The sequence below is a fragment of the Salvelinus alpinus genome, chromosome 9, assembly GCF_045679555.1.
Source record: "Salvelinus alpinus chromosome 9, SLU_Salpinus.1, whole genome shotgun sequence".
In the NCBI taxonomy this organism is placed as follows: Eukaryota; Metazoa; Chordata; class Actinopteri; order Salmoniformes; family Salmonidae; genus Salvelinus; species Salvelinus alpinus.
The window spans coordinates 69,536,622-69,555,470 of record NC_092094.1 but is presented as its reverse complement, the minus strand read 5'-3'; the positions used below and the strand labels follow the sequence as shown (position 1 = coordinate 69,555,470).

The following is an 18,849-nucleotide window of genomic DNA, read 5'->3' as shown; positions in this document are numbered from 1 at the left end:
ACCCACCAAGGAGGGATACTTGCACAAGACCTAAAACACACATAGAGCTCATCCAGGCCAGGTTTGAAACTTGACCATATTGAAACACACTTAGGCCTAATAAAAAGTGCAAGAGTAAAAGGCCCTCCGTCCAGGTGAAAACACTGGCGTTAACTGAAAGTGTGGTCAAAACTCTTGCCAGATGTATGTCAGACTTCTGCTTCTGGGCACTTTTCCCAAAAACTATGAGCATAAAGAAATACGTGCACTTATGATTAGCCTAAATGACTTAATTGTGACAGAAATAGATACATGTCTCCTTCCTTCTAGCTCATTTACACATGGTAAAGACTATTCACAACACGACTCTCTGTATTTGCTGATGCTGGATTTTAATCGGAGGTATACTTGATGTCAAAGCAAACTCAGTGGTTGTAGAACTACACCGTATTTGGTGTTCTATACGCAATCGGTTTTTATTTTTGAACAATTCATTTTCAACATAAATGAGTCTTTCCTTATTAATATAGAGCAATTAACACTTTTATTTTCAGCCATGTCCAAGATTTGAAAGCTGTGCTGACTTGTTTGTTGAAATTATACACAGTAACTGCAGTAGAAAACTCTGTCACGCCCTGACCATAGAGAGCCCTTGGTTCTCTATGGTGTTTAGGTCAGAGCGTGACTAGGGGGGGTGTTCTAGTCATGTTATTTCTATGTTGGTGAGTTGTATGGTTCCCAATTAGAGGCAGCTGGTAATCGTTGCCTCTAATTGGGGATCATATTTAGGAAGCCCTTTCTCCCACCTGCTTTGTGGGATATTATTTCAGTTAGTGCCTATGTGTGCGCTGTATTTGACGTTCTTTGGATGTTTTGTTGTTTCACTGTGAATTAAAAACATGTGGAACTCACGCTGCGCCTTGGTCAGCTCTGTACCACGTTTGTGACAATCTCTGACATGCATATGGTTGTTTACACACCAAACATTCTCTTTCCATCTTCATATGTAAATGTACACAGTGGAAAATTGAGGGTGGAGACCTAGAGCAGGACATGATGGCCAAATTCTACCCTTTGTGGTTTCCACATCCCAAAATATCAGTCTGATCATTGAATACAGTATGTCCCACAGTGTCCTCAATGTGGATTAACATTATGTCTATGGTTGTAAAGGAAATGGTTTAGACATACCACAGTGAACATGTGCATTGCTTGCTGTATCATGGGCAATGGTGTTTTTCCTCAAACAAGTTATTGTATAATTCTGTTATTTAGACCATTTATTTACATTATTCTAATTGGGGAATGCGTCTGGTGAATGGTCCTTAAATTGGAGTACTACACTGAGTCCACAGACACTGTTAGTACACAATAAATATTATACACTGAGTATATAAAACATTAAGAACACCTGCTCTTTCCTTGACATAGACTGACCAGGTGAATCCAGGTGGAAGCTATTATCCCTTATTGACGTCACTTGTTAAATCCACTTTAATCAGTGTAGAGCAGGTATTCCCAAACTGGGGTAGGTACGCGCAATGCCCTCAGGGGTACGCCAAATAAAAATGTTATTCATATTTAAAATTTGATATTTTAACATTTTTCTTCACATTTTCAAACAGTACATTTATATTTTCCAACGAGATATACATTTGGGTGAGTTTTTTCTCGCCTGAGTATCCTCGTTTCACTGCCAAAAACAAAATTAAACCATCTACTGTTCAAGGAAATAACAGCACAATGTCAAATACAGGTAGCCTAGTCAAATCATTAGCATCCAATCACATAAACTGTTACTCACTCGCGGGAAACCTTCACTCTTGCGCAGACATTTAGAAACGAAACATGACAATTTGAAAAATAAGCCACGGGAGTTTTTTGAGCAAGAATAAAGACAACTTTCGAGGAGTAAGACATGTATAAAAGCAACAGATATCATTAATAAGAAGGGGCTAGAAGCATCTTATATGGTGAGCTACCGAGTGGCTAGGATATGCAAGACCCATATTATTGTGGAGGACTTAATTGTTCCTGCTGCCACAGATATGCCTGGGACAATGCTGGTGGAAAAAGCCAACAAAAACTATACAGACAATTACTTAATCAAACAACACTGTTTCACAACGCATCAGTGACATGGCAGGAGATGTTTTGAAACAATTACTGCTTCGCATACAAGCCAGTGCGTTACAGCTGGATGAGTCAACAGACGTGGCGGGCCTGGCACAGTTCCTGGTATATGTCCGTTATGTTTATGGGGGGTCAATTAAGGAAGACATCCTCTTCTGCAAACCACTGGAAACCGGGACAACATGAGAGAATATTTTTAAAGTACTGGACAGCTTTGTGACATCAAATGGACTTTGGTGGTCAAGATGTGTTTGTATCTGTAATGATGGCGCAAAAGCCATGACAGGGAGACATAGTGGAGTGGTAACGCGTGTGCAAGCAGTTGCTCCCGAAGCCACTTGGGTACACTGCAGCATCCACCGAGAGGCTCTTGCTGCCAAGGGAATGCCTGACAGCTTGAAATACATTTTGGACACTACAGTGAAAATGATTAACTTTGTTAAAGCAAGGCCCCTGAACTCTTGTCTATTTTCTGCATCATGAATTTATATGGGCAGTGTTTTTTACAACATACAGAAGTGCGCTGGTTATCAAGGGGCAAAGTATTGACATGTTTTTTTTTAAATTGAGAGACAAGCTTAAAGTTTAATTCGCTGACTATAATTTTCACTTGTCTGACCGCTTGCATGATGACAAGCCTATGATTAAGAAGTTGGAGCTCTTTTCTGTCTGCATTAGCAAGGACAAAATACAGCTCTTTCTGTCATTGTATGATTTTTTTGTGTGCAAATGAACTCAAGCTTATGGACAATGTCAAATGTGATATAGCGAAGCACCTGAATGAGCTGGGTGTGCAATTACACAAGTACTTTCCAAAAACGGACGACACAAACAACTGGATTTGTTATCCCTTTCATGCCCTGCCTCCGGTCCACTTACCGATATCTGAACAAGAGAGCCTCGTTATAATTGCAAAAATTTGAATTTAATCAGAAGCCACTGCCAGATTTCTGGATTGGGCTGCACTCGGAGTATTCTGCCTTGGCAAATCGTGCTGTGAAGACACTGATGCCCTTTGCAACCACGTACCTATGTGAGAGTGGCTTCTTGGCCTTCGCTAGCATGAAAACGAAATATAGACTGTGTGGAAAATGATTTAAGACTGAGACTCTATCCAATACAATCCAACGTAGCAGAGTTATGTGCATCCTTTCAAGCACACCCTTCTCATTAACCTGTGGTGAGTTATTCACCATTTTTGATTAACAAATAAGGTTTTATATGTAAGATGGCTAACCAAAGAAAGAAAATGATTGACTATTATTATTTGTGCCCTGGTCCTTCAAGAGCTCTTTGTCACTTTCCACGAGCCGGGTTGTGACAAAAACTCACACTCATTCTTAGGTTTAATAAATGTATCGTATAGTGTGTGTGTGGCAGGCTTACAATGATGGCAAAAAACAACATTTGAGAGTGCGTTGACCCTGGTGCTAGAGAGGGTACGCAGCTGGAGGTTGAATGTTTGAAGTGGTACGGGAATAGAAACATTTTGGGAACCACTGGTGTAGAGGAAGGGGAGGGGACAGGTTAAAGAAGGATTTTTAAGCCAATTGAGACATGAATTGTGTTTGTGTGCCATTTAGAGGGTGAATGGGCAAGACAAAAGATTGAAGTGCCTTTGAACAGGGTATGGTATTAGATGCCTGGCGCACCGGTTTGAGTGTGTCAAGAACTGCAACGCTGCTTGGTTTTTCACGTTCAACAGTTTCCTGTGTGTATCAAGAATTGTCCACCACCCAAAGGACATCCAGCCAATTTACACAACTGTGGGAAGCATTGGAGTTAACATGGGCCAGCATCCCTGTGGAAGGCTTTCGACACCTAGTAGAGTCCATGCCCTGACGAATTGAGGCTGTTCTGAGGGCAGAAGGGAATGCAACTCAATATTAGGAGGTTTAGTATAACTCAGTGTATATGGACCAGTAAGATTGCGAAATCACCATAAAACTTGAAACTAATGATTGGGTAAGAAGCAGACACAGTGCCTAGTGGAAGTCGTCACACCCCTTGCACAGCTGTCAAATGTTGCTGCCTTAAAGGGATAGTTCATCCTAATTGCAAAATGGCATATTAGTTTTCTTTCCATGTAAGCAGTCTATAGACAAGGTATGACAGCAATCCATGCTTTGGTTTTGTTTCCCTGGCCACTGTTTCAAATGCTAACTTTTTAACAGTTGTGGCATAAATTCAATGCAAATAATTGGTTTTGGGGCGGCAGGTAGCCTAGTGGTAAGTGTTGGGCCAATAACTGAAAGGTTGCTGGATCGAATCCCCGAGGTGACAAGGTAAAAATCTGTCATTCTGCCCCTGAACAAGGCAGTTAACCCACTGTTCCCAGGTAGGCCGTCATTGTAAATAAGAATTTATTCTTAACTGGCTTGCCTAGTTAAATAAAGGTTCAATAAAATAAACAACGGTACCTATAATTATTATCATTTTCGCGCATTATGTCCAAATCATCATAAAGTATCTAAAAATGGATTGTGTAACTGAATGAAGCTACTTATAGAGGAAGTTTGACATGAAATGGGAAAATGCTAATATAGGTACCAATGACTTGCATTGGATTTGTGGACGCTACTCTGTGTAGCTTCCACAGTCAGTGTGTATCAGCTCACCCCTAAGACTACACACAAACTCTGGCTCTGTGAGATCCTTCTGGCAGGTATTGCACACCAGACCCTTATCCAATTTCAGCATTCTTGTTGAGGCTTGGGCCTGAGGGGACAAGAGATGAATATTAATGCAATGCATAACATGTATTAATAAAAATGGAGTCGACTTCCGCATTATGAATACCTGAAGATTCCCATGACAAATAAAGCAAGTGCATCCCTGAGAAAATATTGTAGCATGTGCTCACCCAAGTGTACTTGTGTCTAAGGAGTTCGACCTGGGCCAGGCCCCTCTCCACCCCTGCCATTCGTCTTTGATGGAACGTCCCTCGAAGGGACCCCAACAGGAACTGGGAGACCAGCTGAACCGACCAGGAATCAGGCAGAACCTGGAGGACTATTTCCAGGTCAAAAGCAGCAGCATTGGCATTCAACAGGTCCACAGCTGCACTCGCTAGCTCATTGGAGCCCAGGTAGATCTGGAGCAGGGTGAGGAAAAGGGTGTGTTCCAGTTCCCTTTCCTGCCATCCAGCAGCCCTCCTGCAGTAGGCCCCTGCAACCTGGAGGTCTCTCTCTTTGTGGACCAAGGTCTGTAGGGCCTGATAGTGGTCACCATCTCTCCCGAGCAGGATGGCCTGCTCTATGTGCAGGACTGTCGGCCGGATGGCCTCTGTAATATCAGTCATACTTATATTATTATAAAACAATAATCACATACACTATTCAATCTAACCATGGGAATCAGGTTTCTAGAGAGAAGAAAAAACAAATATTGTTACTGTGGATGAATGAATATGAAGTTTATGAAGCTACATCAATCCCAAGGAATATGGAGTTTAGTAAGTTACATAATTCTTAGAGCGCAACATGAGTAATAGTTCTATTTATCCTGTTAAGTAATTTTGATAAAATAGTTACGCGAGTAAGGATTTCCTACATACATTAAGCATGATACCTTTTCATATGACTCACATACCATGTACTGTCATGGTGTCATAGAGGGAAGACTGCCACAGCAACTGTTGCAGTTTATCTCTGGTCATTCCTCCATCTGAATCCGTACCCTTTCCATTCTGCAAGGCTCTGAGTATCTGGGTGACATATGTGGTGGCCAAAAGTGTATGATGCTTCTCCTCCTGAGAAATGATAAAAAGAGGGGGGGGGTACAAATATGTGCCTTTAATTAATTTCAAACAACAGTTTATTATGGGTAAAAGTGGTGTGGTGCTATTGATATACTGGTGGTACCAACCTCGCTTTTCAAATCATGGACCAAAAATTCCAGGAACAACATCAAAGCTAGAGAGTACTTCTTTAAAAAAGCGAGGACATCCTCCTGTGCAAATGTGTCTTGGTCTTCTGGATCTCTTTTTGTGAAAATCTGTATTCCAACCTTAAAAGTTACAGTAAAGAAATTACACTGAAATAGGTCAACATGAGGTATAGTTCCGATCAAATAATGTTATTTATTCTAATTATAATATTTGTATACTTTTTTATCATATAACTCTGCCCTCTACAGTTGAGCTATACGGATACTCAGATACCTCCTGGTTTCTTTGGAGAGTCCAGTCTGCAAACGTCCAAACAACGTCTCTCTGTTTTAGTCGACTGAGAGTTCTCACAATGTGCTCATACACATTTGAACATGAGCTGTCTTCATATTGCCCATCGGTAATCTTCACCCAAGTCTGCAACATCATAAGGACTTTAAGTTCTACCGGGAGTCTACCAGGCCAAATAACATTTGTGATGACAGTACTTTTATACATCTTATTTTCAGTATGGTCTGAAATCCTAATGTAAGCAGAAACTACATTATATCATTGTTCACTGTCTTATAACACAAAGATGGTACAAAGTAAGATACAAAGAATATGCTATTGATTAGACTGGTTAAAATAAATGCAAATCATCTATTTATTGAATGCTAAATTCAGAGATTACCTGGATTGCTTTGATATGGTGACCATGACTCTGGTAGAGTAATCCAAGTGTGAAAAATCTGTGATGACAGTATAATGAAATTCTAGCAGTATTATATTAAATGGAGCGTTGCAAGATTCAAATATGTTGTTCTCAGTTTATACTGAACAGCCACCCATTCTCACCTCTTGTGCCGCTCAAGGAGAGGCACACATTTGTCGATTGAGCAGGAATTGGGAGAGGACACAAGTGCGTCCAGGTCTTCTCTGTCACCTTGCTCTGTGTATATTCTCAGTTGTGCAGTATCGATATCCTCACTGCACTCAACTCCCTGCTTCGTCCCTCGAACCACCCTTAGGAAATCGCCCAGGAAGTCTAGATACGGTTGAAATGTGGTCCTGTCCTCTTGCCGTAGTGCCAAGAGCTCCTTTGCATTGTTCACTTTGACCAGCTGGGAATGAAAGGTCTCACAGAGTGGTTCCATCTCCGGATACAAGCTGATGATTTCTCTAGGGTCCAACTCACCTTTGCTGTCGAAAACAGGAATGAAGGATTGAAACGTTATTGAAACATGTCAACAGACAGCAGAACTAAGAATTCAAACGGTTATAACAAAGCAATAAATAATGCTAGTGACATGATCTACTTTTACTATGATTGAAGGCAGTTTCTTTAAATTAGGGGTCCATACTGAAAATAAGATGTGGAAAAGGACTGTCCTCACATAAAAAGTTCTTTGGCCTCTGAAAAAGACTCCTGGTAGAATTTAGTGAATCCATCCATGCAAGTGATGATCTTATGCAGCTCCTGTCAAATCAAATAGAAACATTTGTAAAATCAAATAATATCACTTATCTTCTAAGATCTGGTACATATTTCAAATAAGCATATTTTAAATCAATTTCTTTTTCTCAAGTCACTGGGGCTGAACTTAATGTGTTTGCGGCTAAATCTTAAGATCAACCGTTAATGTATGTCTAAATGTAGTACCCACAAACCCAGATTTCAAAGCTTTCGAGATAGACAAAGTATAATGAAAAAGTCATGAACAGAAGGCATATTCATTCAAGAATCCTCAATTCAACCCTTGACCTATAACTTGAGAATCTACCATGATTCCAACAAATCTCTGATACCAGCTGTTGCCTTGGTGCGTGCTGCATTTCATCATACACCTCCATGTGCAGCTCAATAACTGATGGACATGATTACCCTGATGAAATATTACATTCTTATACCATGTCATGAGGGTATTAATATATTTTATGCCGTCTACACACCAGTTATAAGGTTCTGATGCAATTTTGAACTTGTAGTCCAGGGGATTAGGCTATTGTAGTATGTGAATGGTTGGATTAGTTTTTGTCTTTATTTTCTAGGATGGAAGAGTCAAGGAAGATGAGAGATTAATCATCTGTTCAACTTTCACAATCTGTGTTTTACCTTGTAAGAACCCTTGGGTACAAGAGCTTGCATTGTCTGGGTTCGACTTGCCTGCCTGGCCTGAGTCCTTTCATTTTCAAAGTCATAACCATGTTTGATTAATTACGTGAGAGTTGCAGTTCTTATTCTTGGTGTTCAGTTAGGCAATTTGATTCAGAGTCAAAAGGAGATCTTGGTTATTGTCAGTGATTACCTTGTAAGAAACCTGTGGAAGATGAGCTTGAACTCCACCAAGCAGTCCCAATGCTTCCTCCACTCTCTTATACCTTACCAGGGTTTGGATCTGCTCCTCAAATGGTACAGGGGACAAACCGAGGATCTCTCTCTCCATAAAAATGTACACACCCTCTAAAGAGAGGATAACATTGACATGTTCTGACAGAAACCCAAAACAGAGTATTTGAACCAGAGTAGAAGTCACAGCATGCAGAATAACCACAATTAAACATTGTCATGAGCACTGACTGACTGACTGAATGAATGAAATGAAATGAAAAAACATTTAAATGTGTTATTGGTTGGCAGCTTGATCGATTTGTTGGTCCATTTCTTGTAAATTACCGTAGAAAAAGGTACAGTATGTTACCCTACTGTATTTTTGCAGTATTCAATACTGTTACTGTAATCTTTTTTTACTGTTGTTTTTATGGTAACTTACAGGCAACTGGCTGCCTGTAAGTTACAGTAAAACAAAAGTATAATGCATTACAGTGATCGTATTACGGTAATTGTAATGAATGAACGAATGGGTTAATTCATTAATTTAATTAATTGTGGGGAAATGGGGTTTGTATTTTACAGTATTTTACCGTAATTACATTGAATTGCTGCAAGCGGGTTGGCTGCTAGGTAATGTGTTTACATATTACAGCATATCAATGAATGCCAGTTTGGAAGCCTTTGTTAAGGCCTCCAGAAGTGCAAGTGATATAAGACCACATTTTTGTATTTTATATCACTTGCAATTCAAGAGGCCTTAACAAAGGCTTCCAAATAGTGACAGGGCTAAACACACCAAAGGACATGTAAAATACTCAACTATTAAAGGTTTACGACTTGCGGAAACTCCAATATGTCGCTTATATACATTTAATTTATAGGACACTACTACGACATTTCAGTTAAATTGGTACAGCACTCTTGGTACATCACAAGGCACACAAGGCATGCCTCAAAATATGTTAATGAGCCAGAAACAACAATACCATGCACCCACTAGTGGTCAAAAGGTTTTGGCGCTCCAAAATACTGTACGGTACTTTTTTCTGTGGGGTGGAAGTTACAAGCCATTGGAAATACAGCAACAAATAACATATTTCTTACATTAAAGAATGTACTTTGATTTTGTCAACCATATTGTCACGCCCTGGCCTTAGTATTCTTTGTTTTCTTTATTATTTTAGTTAGGTCAGGGTGTGACATGGGGAATGTATGTGTTTTTTGTAGTGTCTAGGGTGGTTGTAAAGTTTAGGGGGTTTATTAGAGTAGTTGGGTTCATGTTTAGTATAGAAGTCTAGCTGTGTCTATGGTTGAGTGTAGGTATCTAGGAAAGTCTATGGTTGCCTGAATTGGGTCTCAATTAGAGACAGCTGGTTATTGTTGTCTCTGATTGGGAGCCATATTTAAGGCAACCATAGGCTTTAGCTGTTTGTGGGGAATTGTCTATGTCGATGTTCTATGTTGCATGTAGGCACTTAGTTCTTGCTTAGCTTCACGTTCGTCTGTTTGTTGTTTTTGTTTCGGTTTTTTCCTTCTTCTAATAAAGAGAAGATGTACTTTCCACGCGCTGCGCCTTGGTCCTCTCTCAGTCCCTTTGACGATCGTTACAGAATCACCCACCTACCTAGGACCAAGTGACGGGGGAGAGCACAACAGCGAAACCAGGACTCATGGACATGGGAGGAAATATTGGCTGGAAAAGGACCCTGGGCTAAGGCAGGAGAGAATCGTCGCTCTCAGGAAGAGAGGGAGGCAGCTAAAGCCCAGGAGCGGTGGTTTGAGGAGGCAGCAAGGAGAAGTGGCTGGAAGCCCGAAAAGCCTGTGAGTAAACCCCAAAAATTTCTTGGGGGGGGGGGGGCTAGAAGGGAGAGTGGCGAAGTCAGGTAGGAGACCTGCGCCCACTCCCTGTACTTACCGTGGAGAGCGAGAGTACGGGCAGACACCGTGTTACGCAGTAGAGCGCATGGTGTCTCCTGTACACGTGCATAGCCCGGTTCGGTACATTCCAGCTCCACGTATCGGCCGGGCTAGATTGAGCGTTGAGCCGGATGTCATGAAGCCGGTCCAACGTATCTGGTCACCAGTGCGTCTCCTCGGGCCGGCGTACATGGCACCAGCCTTACGCATGGTGTCCCCGGTTCGCCTACATAGCCCGGTGCGGGTTATTCCACCTCCCCGCACTGGTCAGGCGACGGGGAGCATACAACCAGGTAAGGTTGGGCAGGCTCAGTGCTCAAGGGAGCCAGTACGCATGCACGGTCCGGTATTTCCGGCGCCACCTCCCCGCCCCGACCCAGTACCACCAGTGCCTCCTCCACGCACTAGCCCTATGGTGCGTGTCTCCAGCCCTTTGCCACCGGTGCCTACACCACGCACCAAGCCTCCTGTGTGTCCCCAGAGTCCTGTGCGTCCTGTTGCTGCTCCCCGCACTAGCCCTGAGATGCGTGTCCCCAGCCCGGTAACACCAGTTCCGGCACCACGCACCAGGCCTACAGTGCGCCTCAGCCGGCCAGAGTCTGCCGTCTGCACAGCGGGGCCTGAACCGCCCGTCTGCCAAGCGCCATCTGAGCCACCCGTCTGCCAAGCGCCATCTGAGCCATCCGTCTACCCAGCGCCATCTGAGCCATCCGTCTACCCAGCGCCATCTGAGCCATCCGTCTACCCAGCGCCATCTGAGCCATCCGTCTGCCCCGAGCCGTCAGAGCCGTCCGTCTGTCCCGAGCCGTCAGAGCCGTTCGTCAGTCAGGAGCCGCTAGAGCCATTCGTCAGTCAGGATCTGCCAGAGCCGCCAACCAGACAGGATCTGCCAGAGCCGCCAACCAGACAGGATCTGCCAGAGCCGCCAACCAGACAGGATCTGCCAGAGCCGCCTACCAGACAGGATCAGCCAGATCCATCAGCCAGCCATGAGCAGCCAGATCCGTCAGCCAGCCATGAGCAGCCAGATCCGTCAGCCAGCCATGAGCAGCCAGATCCGTCAGCCAGCCATGAGCAGCCAGATCCGTCAGCCAGCCATGAGCAGCCAGATCCGTCAGCCAGCCATGAGCAGCCAGATCCGTCAGCCAGCCATGAGCAGCCAGATCCGTCAGCCAGCCATGAGCAGCCAGATCCGTCAGCCAGCCATGAGCAGCCAGATCCGTCAGTCAGCCATGAGCAGCCAGATCCGTCAGTCAGCCATGAGCAGCCAGATCCGTCAGCCAGCCATGAGCAGCCAGATCCGTCAGCCAACCATGAGCCGTCCAGCCAGGATCCGCCAGAGCCGTCCAGCCAGGATCCGCCAGAGCCGTCATCCAGCCAGGATCCGTCCCACAGTCCGGAGCTGCCGTCCCTCAGTCCGGAGCTGCCCCTTATCCCGGTGCTGCCCCTTATCCCGGTGCTGCCCCTTATCCCGGTGCTGCCCCTTATCCCGGTGCTGCCCCTTATCCCGGTGCTGCCCCTTAGTCCGGTGCTGCCCCTTAGTCCGGTGCTGCCCCTTAGTCCGGTGCTGCCCCTTAGTCCGGTGCTGCCCCTTAGTCCGGTGCTGCCCCTTAGTCCGGTGCTGCCCCTTAGTCCGGTGCTGCCCCTTAGTCCGGTGCTGCCCCTTAAACCAGTGGGGTTAATGTGGAGGGTGGCCATTTGGAGGAGGCTACGGAGGCGGGTAGTGACTGTGGTGGGGTGGGGACCACGACCAGTGCCGGAGCCGCCGCCGTGGACGAACGCCCACCCAGACCCTCCCCTAGACTGTGTGCTGGTGCGCCCGGAGTTCGCACCTTAAGGGGGGGGTTATGTCACGCCCTGGCCTTAGTATTCTTTGTTTTCTTTATTATTTTAGTTAGGTCAGGGTGTGACATGGGGAATGTATGTGTTTTTTGTAGTGTCTAGGGTGGTTGTAAAGTTTAGGGGGTTTATTAGAGTAGTTGGGTTCATGTTTAGTATAGAAGTCTAGCTGTGTCTATGGTTGAGTGTAGGTATCTAGGAAAGTCTATGGTTGCCTGAATTGGGTCTCAATTAGAGACAGCTGGTTATTGTTGTCTCTGATTGGGAGCCATATTTAAGGTAACCATAGGCTTTAGCTGTTTGTGGGGAATTGTCTATGTCGATGTTCTATGTTGCATGTAGGCACTTAGTTCTTGCTTAGCTTCACGTTCGTCTGTTTGTTGTTTTTGTTTCGGTTTTTTCCTTCTTCTAATAAAGAGATGTACTTTCCACGCGCTGCGCCTTGGTCCTCTCTCAGTCCCTTTGACGATCGTGACACATATGCTCTTTGAGCGCCGTTATATTTTGAAAATTCACAAATACAGTAAGTGAACTGCTACGGTATTTTACATAGCATATTTTATGGTAAAGTCCAAAATACATAAAATATTACGAGAATGTCCAAAATACGTCAAATATTTCCCAGCCGTTGAATATTTTCACGCAATGCAATGTTTTTTTTACGGTAATCTACTGTATTCAGTTTATACAATGATTTAGATTGATAATAACAGGATGGTTTTACAGTGCACCTGTTGTTGAGAGTAGGCCTCTGGCCTTAAGCAGAGGCACAGTCTGTTTGAGATGCTGATCCACCATACTGTAGACATAGAGAGCCTGAGGCTGCAGGGCCAGGATGTAGGGGTAACACACCACCGCTGCCAACAGCTCCTCAGACCACTGCACTGGAGGCCGCTGGCATATGCCATTCTTCATGACAAACATGCCTGTGGCAAACAAATAATAGTACATGTATACAACAAATATCCTATAGATACGTAAACTGTACCAACCAACACGTTATTTTAAATAACACATATTAGCCACTCATTTTGTAGTTTATAATGATATCTTACAGTAAATGTGTAAGAACAGGAAATCTATACTTTTCCCAGCAGTAGATTTGTATCCTTCTGTGTTCACTCCCGTCATGAACGGCGATATAAACATGACCAATTATTTATTATAAGCTACTAGTGTGTAGTTGTTTATGTTATGTACAGACACGGTGCTTGACTATAAAATCAGACAAAGTAGCTGTCTATAAGGTGTCTGCGTCTGACGTGTTTGTCCACAGGCATTCTTTTGAAGGGCACAGAGCATGTGCTGCGTGCGAGTGTAATTGTTTTCATGACAGTAGCTCTTACCCAAGGAGCCGGGCCCATTTAAAAGGAATTCCCCTTTTCCTGCGGTGCTCACAATTATATTCTGCCTGCTCAGATTGTGAGGGAAGAGATCAACGGTGCTTCCACTCTTGTGGTCGTGGAGGAAATACCTGTCCCTGGTGGCCACACACAAAGTGTTATCATCCACAGCTAAGGCCACAGGGTCCTGGGGTAGAGACACCTCTTTAACACAATCCCATCTCTCCACCCCCACAACATGGATCCGGACCACTCTGCTCCTGCTAGAGGCTGTCACCAGCTCCACACACACAGACTGCGATGAGATTGACCGTGCCGATCCACACACGTCAAAGAAAGACACGTGTTGGATCCGCTTCAGGAAAGGGAGGGGTTCTAGGGAGAACATGTTGAGGGCGCTGACGGAACGATCCCACAGAACCAGAAGGTAATTGAAAACTGGTATCACCCTTAATTGGGTGACTGGGCTGCTTGAGCCGAGCAGTTTCACCCTCCCCTCCCGAGGACTTTGACTGGAGTACTTTGAGTCACTGGTGCTGGGTAGGATAAGGTGTTGGACCAATGAGTCTTTGGTTCCGATGTATATATTTCTGTCATAGCACTCCAGGCTATGGATGCAAAATTTGTCTTTTCCTTTAGGGTTGGGAAGTTTCTCATAGACTTGCACTTGCGTGAAGGCTTTCAAACTCATTGCTACTGTATTTGTTGGTGTTTGCTGATGCTGTTCTCGATATTAGATTTGAATACCCTGGACAAAAAAATAAAGCAAATAATGTTCAATCAATGATCTTCAACTGAACCCCAAAAAAGTTTAAAATGGAAATGTATTTCACCAATGTTGTCACAATGTTGTCACACAGACAATAATGCAAATCTATCATCAACTGAAAAAGTATATTCACAGGGTTTAGATGAATATCTATTCATATTTATTCTAATAAATTGTCCTTACCTCGATCTTGTGTTGTTCGAAATCCCTTCTCATCTGAAGTGTAGTTTGACCTCATCATGTGACTCCCATCCTGAGAGGAAGTCCGTGTCAGCATTTTACAACACTTATTCTCAGCCTAGGAGTACAATTGCACAATGCCACCACAAGTTAAACCATAAAACAGTTTTACAAGGATGAAAACGATCAGTGTGTTGAGGAATTATATTTTGACGTGCCACAAAACTTAAAATGAATTGTAGTGTTTGGTTTGTGGTCAGTGGACAATGTGTCAGGAAACAGTAGGTGAACAATGCAGTATAAACTGGGGTATGTTTAGAAAGGTGCAACATTCAGAATGTTATAGAAATGTAACAGGCCTTTCTGTAATATGGGAAAGAAAGTGCTCTTCCAAGATGTCATGTTTATTTGAAAAGTGTCTCAGCCTTTTAAATAAGCCAGAGAGGACTTACAACTTTTCTATGTACAGTATATACTGTGTCTATTTTACAGCAAGTTTAGTGCACTGTGTGTGTGACCTGACATAATTGGTTATATCCTCTGGATGGCATCATTGCTACAAGTTTCTTACCAGAAACAGCCCACAAAATCTTCAGTACAAGAGACAAAAGACATGATCTCATACAACGTTTTATCAAATTAAAGCAAAGCAGTGTCATTCATTTAACACAACAGATACATTCAATTTTTAGCCATTCATAAAAGAGGGTCACATTTTTTAGTTGAACAAAAGATTGTCACCGAACTTGAACTACTACAAAACAACTACTACATTGATGTGAATAATGATGAACACATATAACATGCAAACAGGACAGACTAATGTGCAGACAAATTCATTGGGGTCAACTACACCCCTTTGTCATGTAGATTATCACAAGTTAAATGATTCTGTAAATTATACATTTAACTTAGCAAACAATACTATTACTTCTCTTGAAAAGGGAAGCTACAGGTGGACATCATAGGCTCCTGTCCTCACAATCATCACACTAGTAATGAAACAACAACAACAACAATGAAACAATAAAAGGTAAATATCGTGACCATCTTCTGTCACTTCTTGTTGGGTAGGGATTTGTTGTGGTGTTTCAGAATATGTTGTAGTAGTAATATTTCGAGTGCGGTGTGACCAATTGCTGGATTGTTACAAGGTCATAAGGTTGTGACCTCACCAGTGGTCCACCAGCTTCTCTCTGCCGCAGTCGGTGCACAGGATGTCGTCGTGCTGGGTGAGGAAGCCACGGCCCATTAGAGACACGGAGCACTGCATGCAGGTGAAAGACTCGCTGTGCCACTGGTGCTCCTCAAAGGAGATGTACTTGGTTCTTGCCAGAAATGCCACACAGATTCACACAGATATGCACACATATAAACACACCTACTGTATCAGCACAGCACACTATGCAGAATAATGCACGCATAGACACACACACACTTACAAGTACACACATATGATGTTACAAACACAAACACCAAGAGACAACGTGTGATTTGCATGGCATAAATAGAGAATATTCATGGGAAATCTTAGCCTGAAGGGTGAGAAAATGAATGACAATATTCGTGGGGTGACTCACCGGTGATGGGTTTGGTGCAACCCACACACTTCTTGGCATAGAGGTTGCTAAAGCAGTCCAGACATTAGGGGTATTTCTCTCTGGAGGTGAGACGCTGTCCTGATAGCTGCTTCTTACAGCTGATGCGCAAGAAACACTCCCGGTGCCAGGATTTGTTATTGTAAGTCACCCCACCAGTCGTAATGGCCTTAAGGCAGTATTTCTCAAACTAGGGGTTGCGACCTCATGTGGTGTCGCCTGATTTGAAATGGGGTCGCGAGAGAAACTCAGAAAAACCGATTGCCCTTTGGTCATAGAACCGGGGTTATGTCAGGAGCAGTTGTAATAAACAGAGCAGTTTCTGTTTTATTCCTACAAATGTAGCTTTATCTTTTGAACATTTTAAGCTAGAAAATATTATGAACCCATCACTGAAAGATAAGCCTCAGGAACATCGTGCAAGAACTCATTAGAACAGAGCGGACAAGACCAGTCACGAAATCAGACTGGGGGGGAAAAGAACATCAATGATGATGTTCTTTTCTACACTGAAAATCATACAAACTTTTTGCATGATGATCTTCTGATGATCATCTTCTGATGATCTTCTGATGATCTTCTGAACTTCCCAATACATTTCTGATGCATTTCAGTCACTTCAAACCATACTTCCTTCAGATTGAAATACTGTCAAAAGTACTGTCAGACTGATTTGTAATGGACTGTCATAACATTAAAAATGTGAACAGTGGCCGTTGATTACATCACTTCTTTTGCAAGGTGGGGTTGAAAAAAAAATGTCATATCAAAAATGGGGTCACGGGACAAAAAGTCCCTGCCTTAAGGACACACACACACACACACACACACACACACACACACACACACACACACACACACACACACAGAGACTGTACAAAACACACGTTCTTTCCATTACATCGACTGACCAGGTGAAAGCTATGATCCCTTATTGATGTCACCTGTTAAATCCACTTCAATCAGTGTAGATGAAGTGGAGGAGACCGGTTCAAGAAGATTTTTATGCCTTGAGATACTTGAGACATGGATTGTGTATGTGTGCCATTCAGAGGGTGAAAGGGCAAGACAAAATATATAAAAAGGGGTGCAACTCAATATTAGGAAAGTGTTCCTAATGTTTTTTATAACTCAGCGTATAAGAAACATACAATGACTCATTTTTCGAGCATGCTGCTTATACAGTATGTAGGGTATCCAGATCCTATAATATTATGTCACAGTGTAAATAAAAACTTTTATCAGAACCCTTGTTATTTAATATAAAGTCCAAACCATGAGACTGTACACTCTAAAACATGCTGGGTTAAAAACAATCCAGCGCTGCATAAATGGTGGACAAAACGCCAGTTGGGTCACTTAGTTAGAGGTGTAGCTTTCAGATAGTTATTTTTGGCCAGCCATGAGAGTAAATGTAATTCCAGTTAATACATTTATTGTAAAATGTGTAAAAATATTAAAGAAACATTTAGTTTCTCAAACTAACAGTACTGTTTACTAACAGTAAACAAACTTAACAGGAATGTAATTTCTCTCACGGGTGGCCAAAAATAACTATCTGAAAGCCATGTCCTTAATAAGCCATGCCTCCTGAATAATAACGAATGGATTACATTAAAAAAGACCTAGCTGCTAGGTCAACCCAGCATAAAAATGAATGAAAACCCAACTGATGGTTAAATTAAGTTATTTTCAGGATGTGTAGCCATTTGGGGGCATGGCTTTGTGATAGATATTTTTGTCCACCCGTGAGAGTAAATGTCATTCCTGTCAATCATGTTAAGTTTGTACACTGCAATTTAAATTTCTTCTTCAATATTTTTGCACATTAAATATTTGTATTTAATATTAAAGTAGTAACGTTGGGATATGCATCGGCACCTGAACACATACTCTTCTGTAAGTCTCATAAAAGCTACAAGTTTCAGTGCTCAACCTTTACATGTTATGACAATAGAACAGAACATGAACCAGAATGACATTTACTCTCAAGGGCGGCCAAAAACAACTATTTGAAAGCCACACCCCATACTAAGCTACGCCTCCAGTCTTTTGATCTGGCCCGGTGGGTCATAGTGCAATAACCCATCATCAACCTAAATAAGTGACCCAACTGACTGGGTCAAAATAACCCAACTGTAAAGTTCTTAGGTAAAATTACTTTAAAGTACTACTTAAGTAGTTTTTGGGGGTATCTGTACTTTACTTTTTACTTTTACTTCACTACATTCCTAAAGAAAAAAAGGGTTCCAAATAGGTTATTTGCGGAGGGATAGGATTCAACCAAGAACCGTTTTGATCAGAATAACCCTTTTTGGAAGACAAGGCAAAGGGTTCTACCTAGAACCTTTAACATCCTAAGAACAGTTTTTGTAAGAAAGGGTTCTTTGATGATTCTTTGGAAGGCAAGAAAGGTTATTTGGAAGTCAAGAAGGGTTCTACATAGAACCATATATAATATTTCCCAGCATGCTCTATTGCAGGGAGATTTTCAGAATTGTTTGTTTTACTGTAACATCTGTGTTTTTGCGTATACATTAATTGGTTGATTAATTTTATGCTACACAAAGATAAATAACATACCGTTTTCTAAACCCAACCTATCAGTAATTGGATTAATTGCACCTGTTTATTGCACCCAGTTTAGATGATTGAGGTAGTCTCAGTATTCAATCTTGCCTACCCTGGCAGTCATTCTGAATCCAGGTTGCAGGTGAGTAACAACTCCTCTTGTTGGATATCCTAACACTGGCTGGATTCCAATAGGAATTAAACACCACTTTGCAAGCCAGTATAATGTGACTTGCAGGCCTGATGTGGCTTGTAACCAGGAGATTCCCAACACCCCCATGTTAGGGTATAACTAGGCCCTCAAAGAAAGGCCTTAT

At 42.7% G+C, this 18,849-nt stretch overlaps 1 protein-coding gene across 1 annotated transcript; it reads right to left on the bottom strand.

Moving 5' to 3' along the window:
• Positions 1-350: 350 nt before the first annotated feature.
• LOC139530524 (transforming growth factor-beta receptor-associated protein 1) lies at positions 351-14,460 on the bottom strand. Its single transcript, XM_071327015.1, has 12 exons — positions 14,367-14,460; positions 13,418-14,162; positions 12,803-12,997; positions 8,290-8,444; positions 7,378-7,460; positions 6,839-7,183; positions 6,675-6,732; positions 6,275-6,418; positions 5,980-6,120; positions 5,704-5,863; positions 4,976-5,397; positions 351-4,830 (listed from the first exon to the last, which is right to left on the bottom strand). The coding sequence occupies exons 2-12, from the start codon at positions 14,103-14,105 to the stop codon at positions 4,690-4,692; spliced, it is 2,532 nt and encodes an 843-aa protein (XP_071183116.1). The 5' UTR covers positions 14,106-14,162; positions 14,367-14,460; the 3' UTR covers positions 351-4,689.
• Between the last annotated feature and the right edge of the window lie 4,389 nt (positions 14,461-18,849).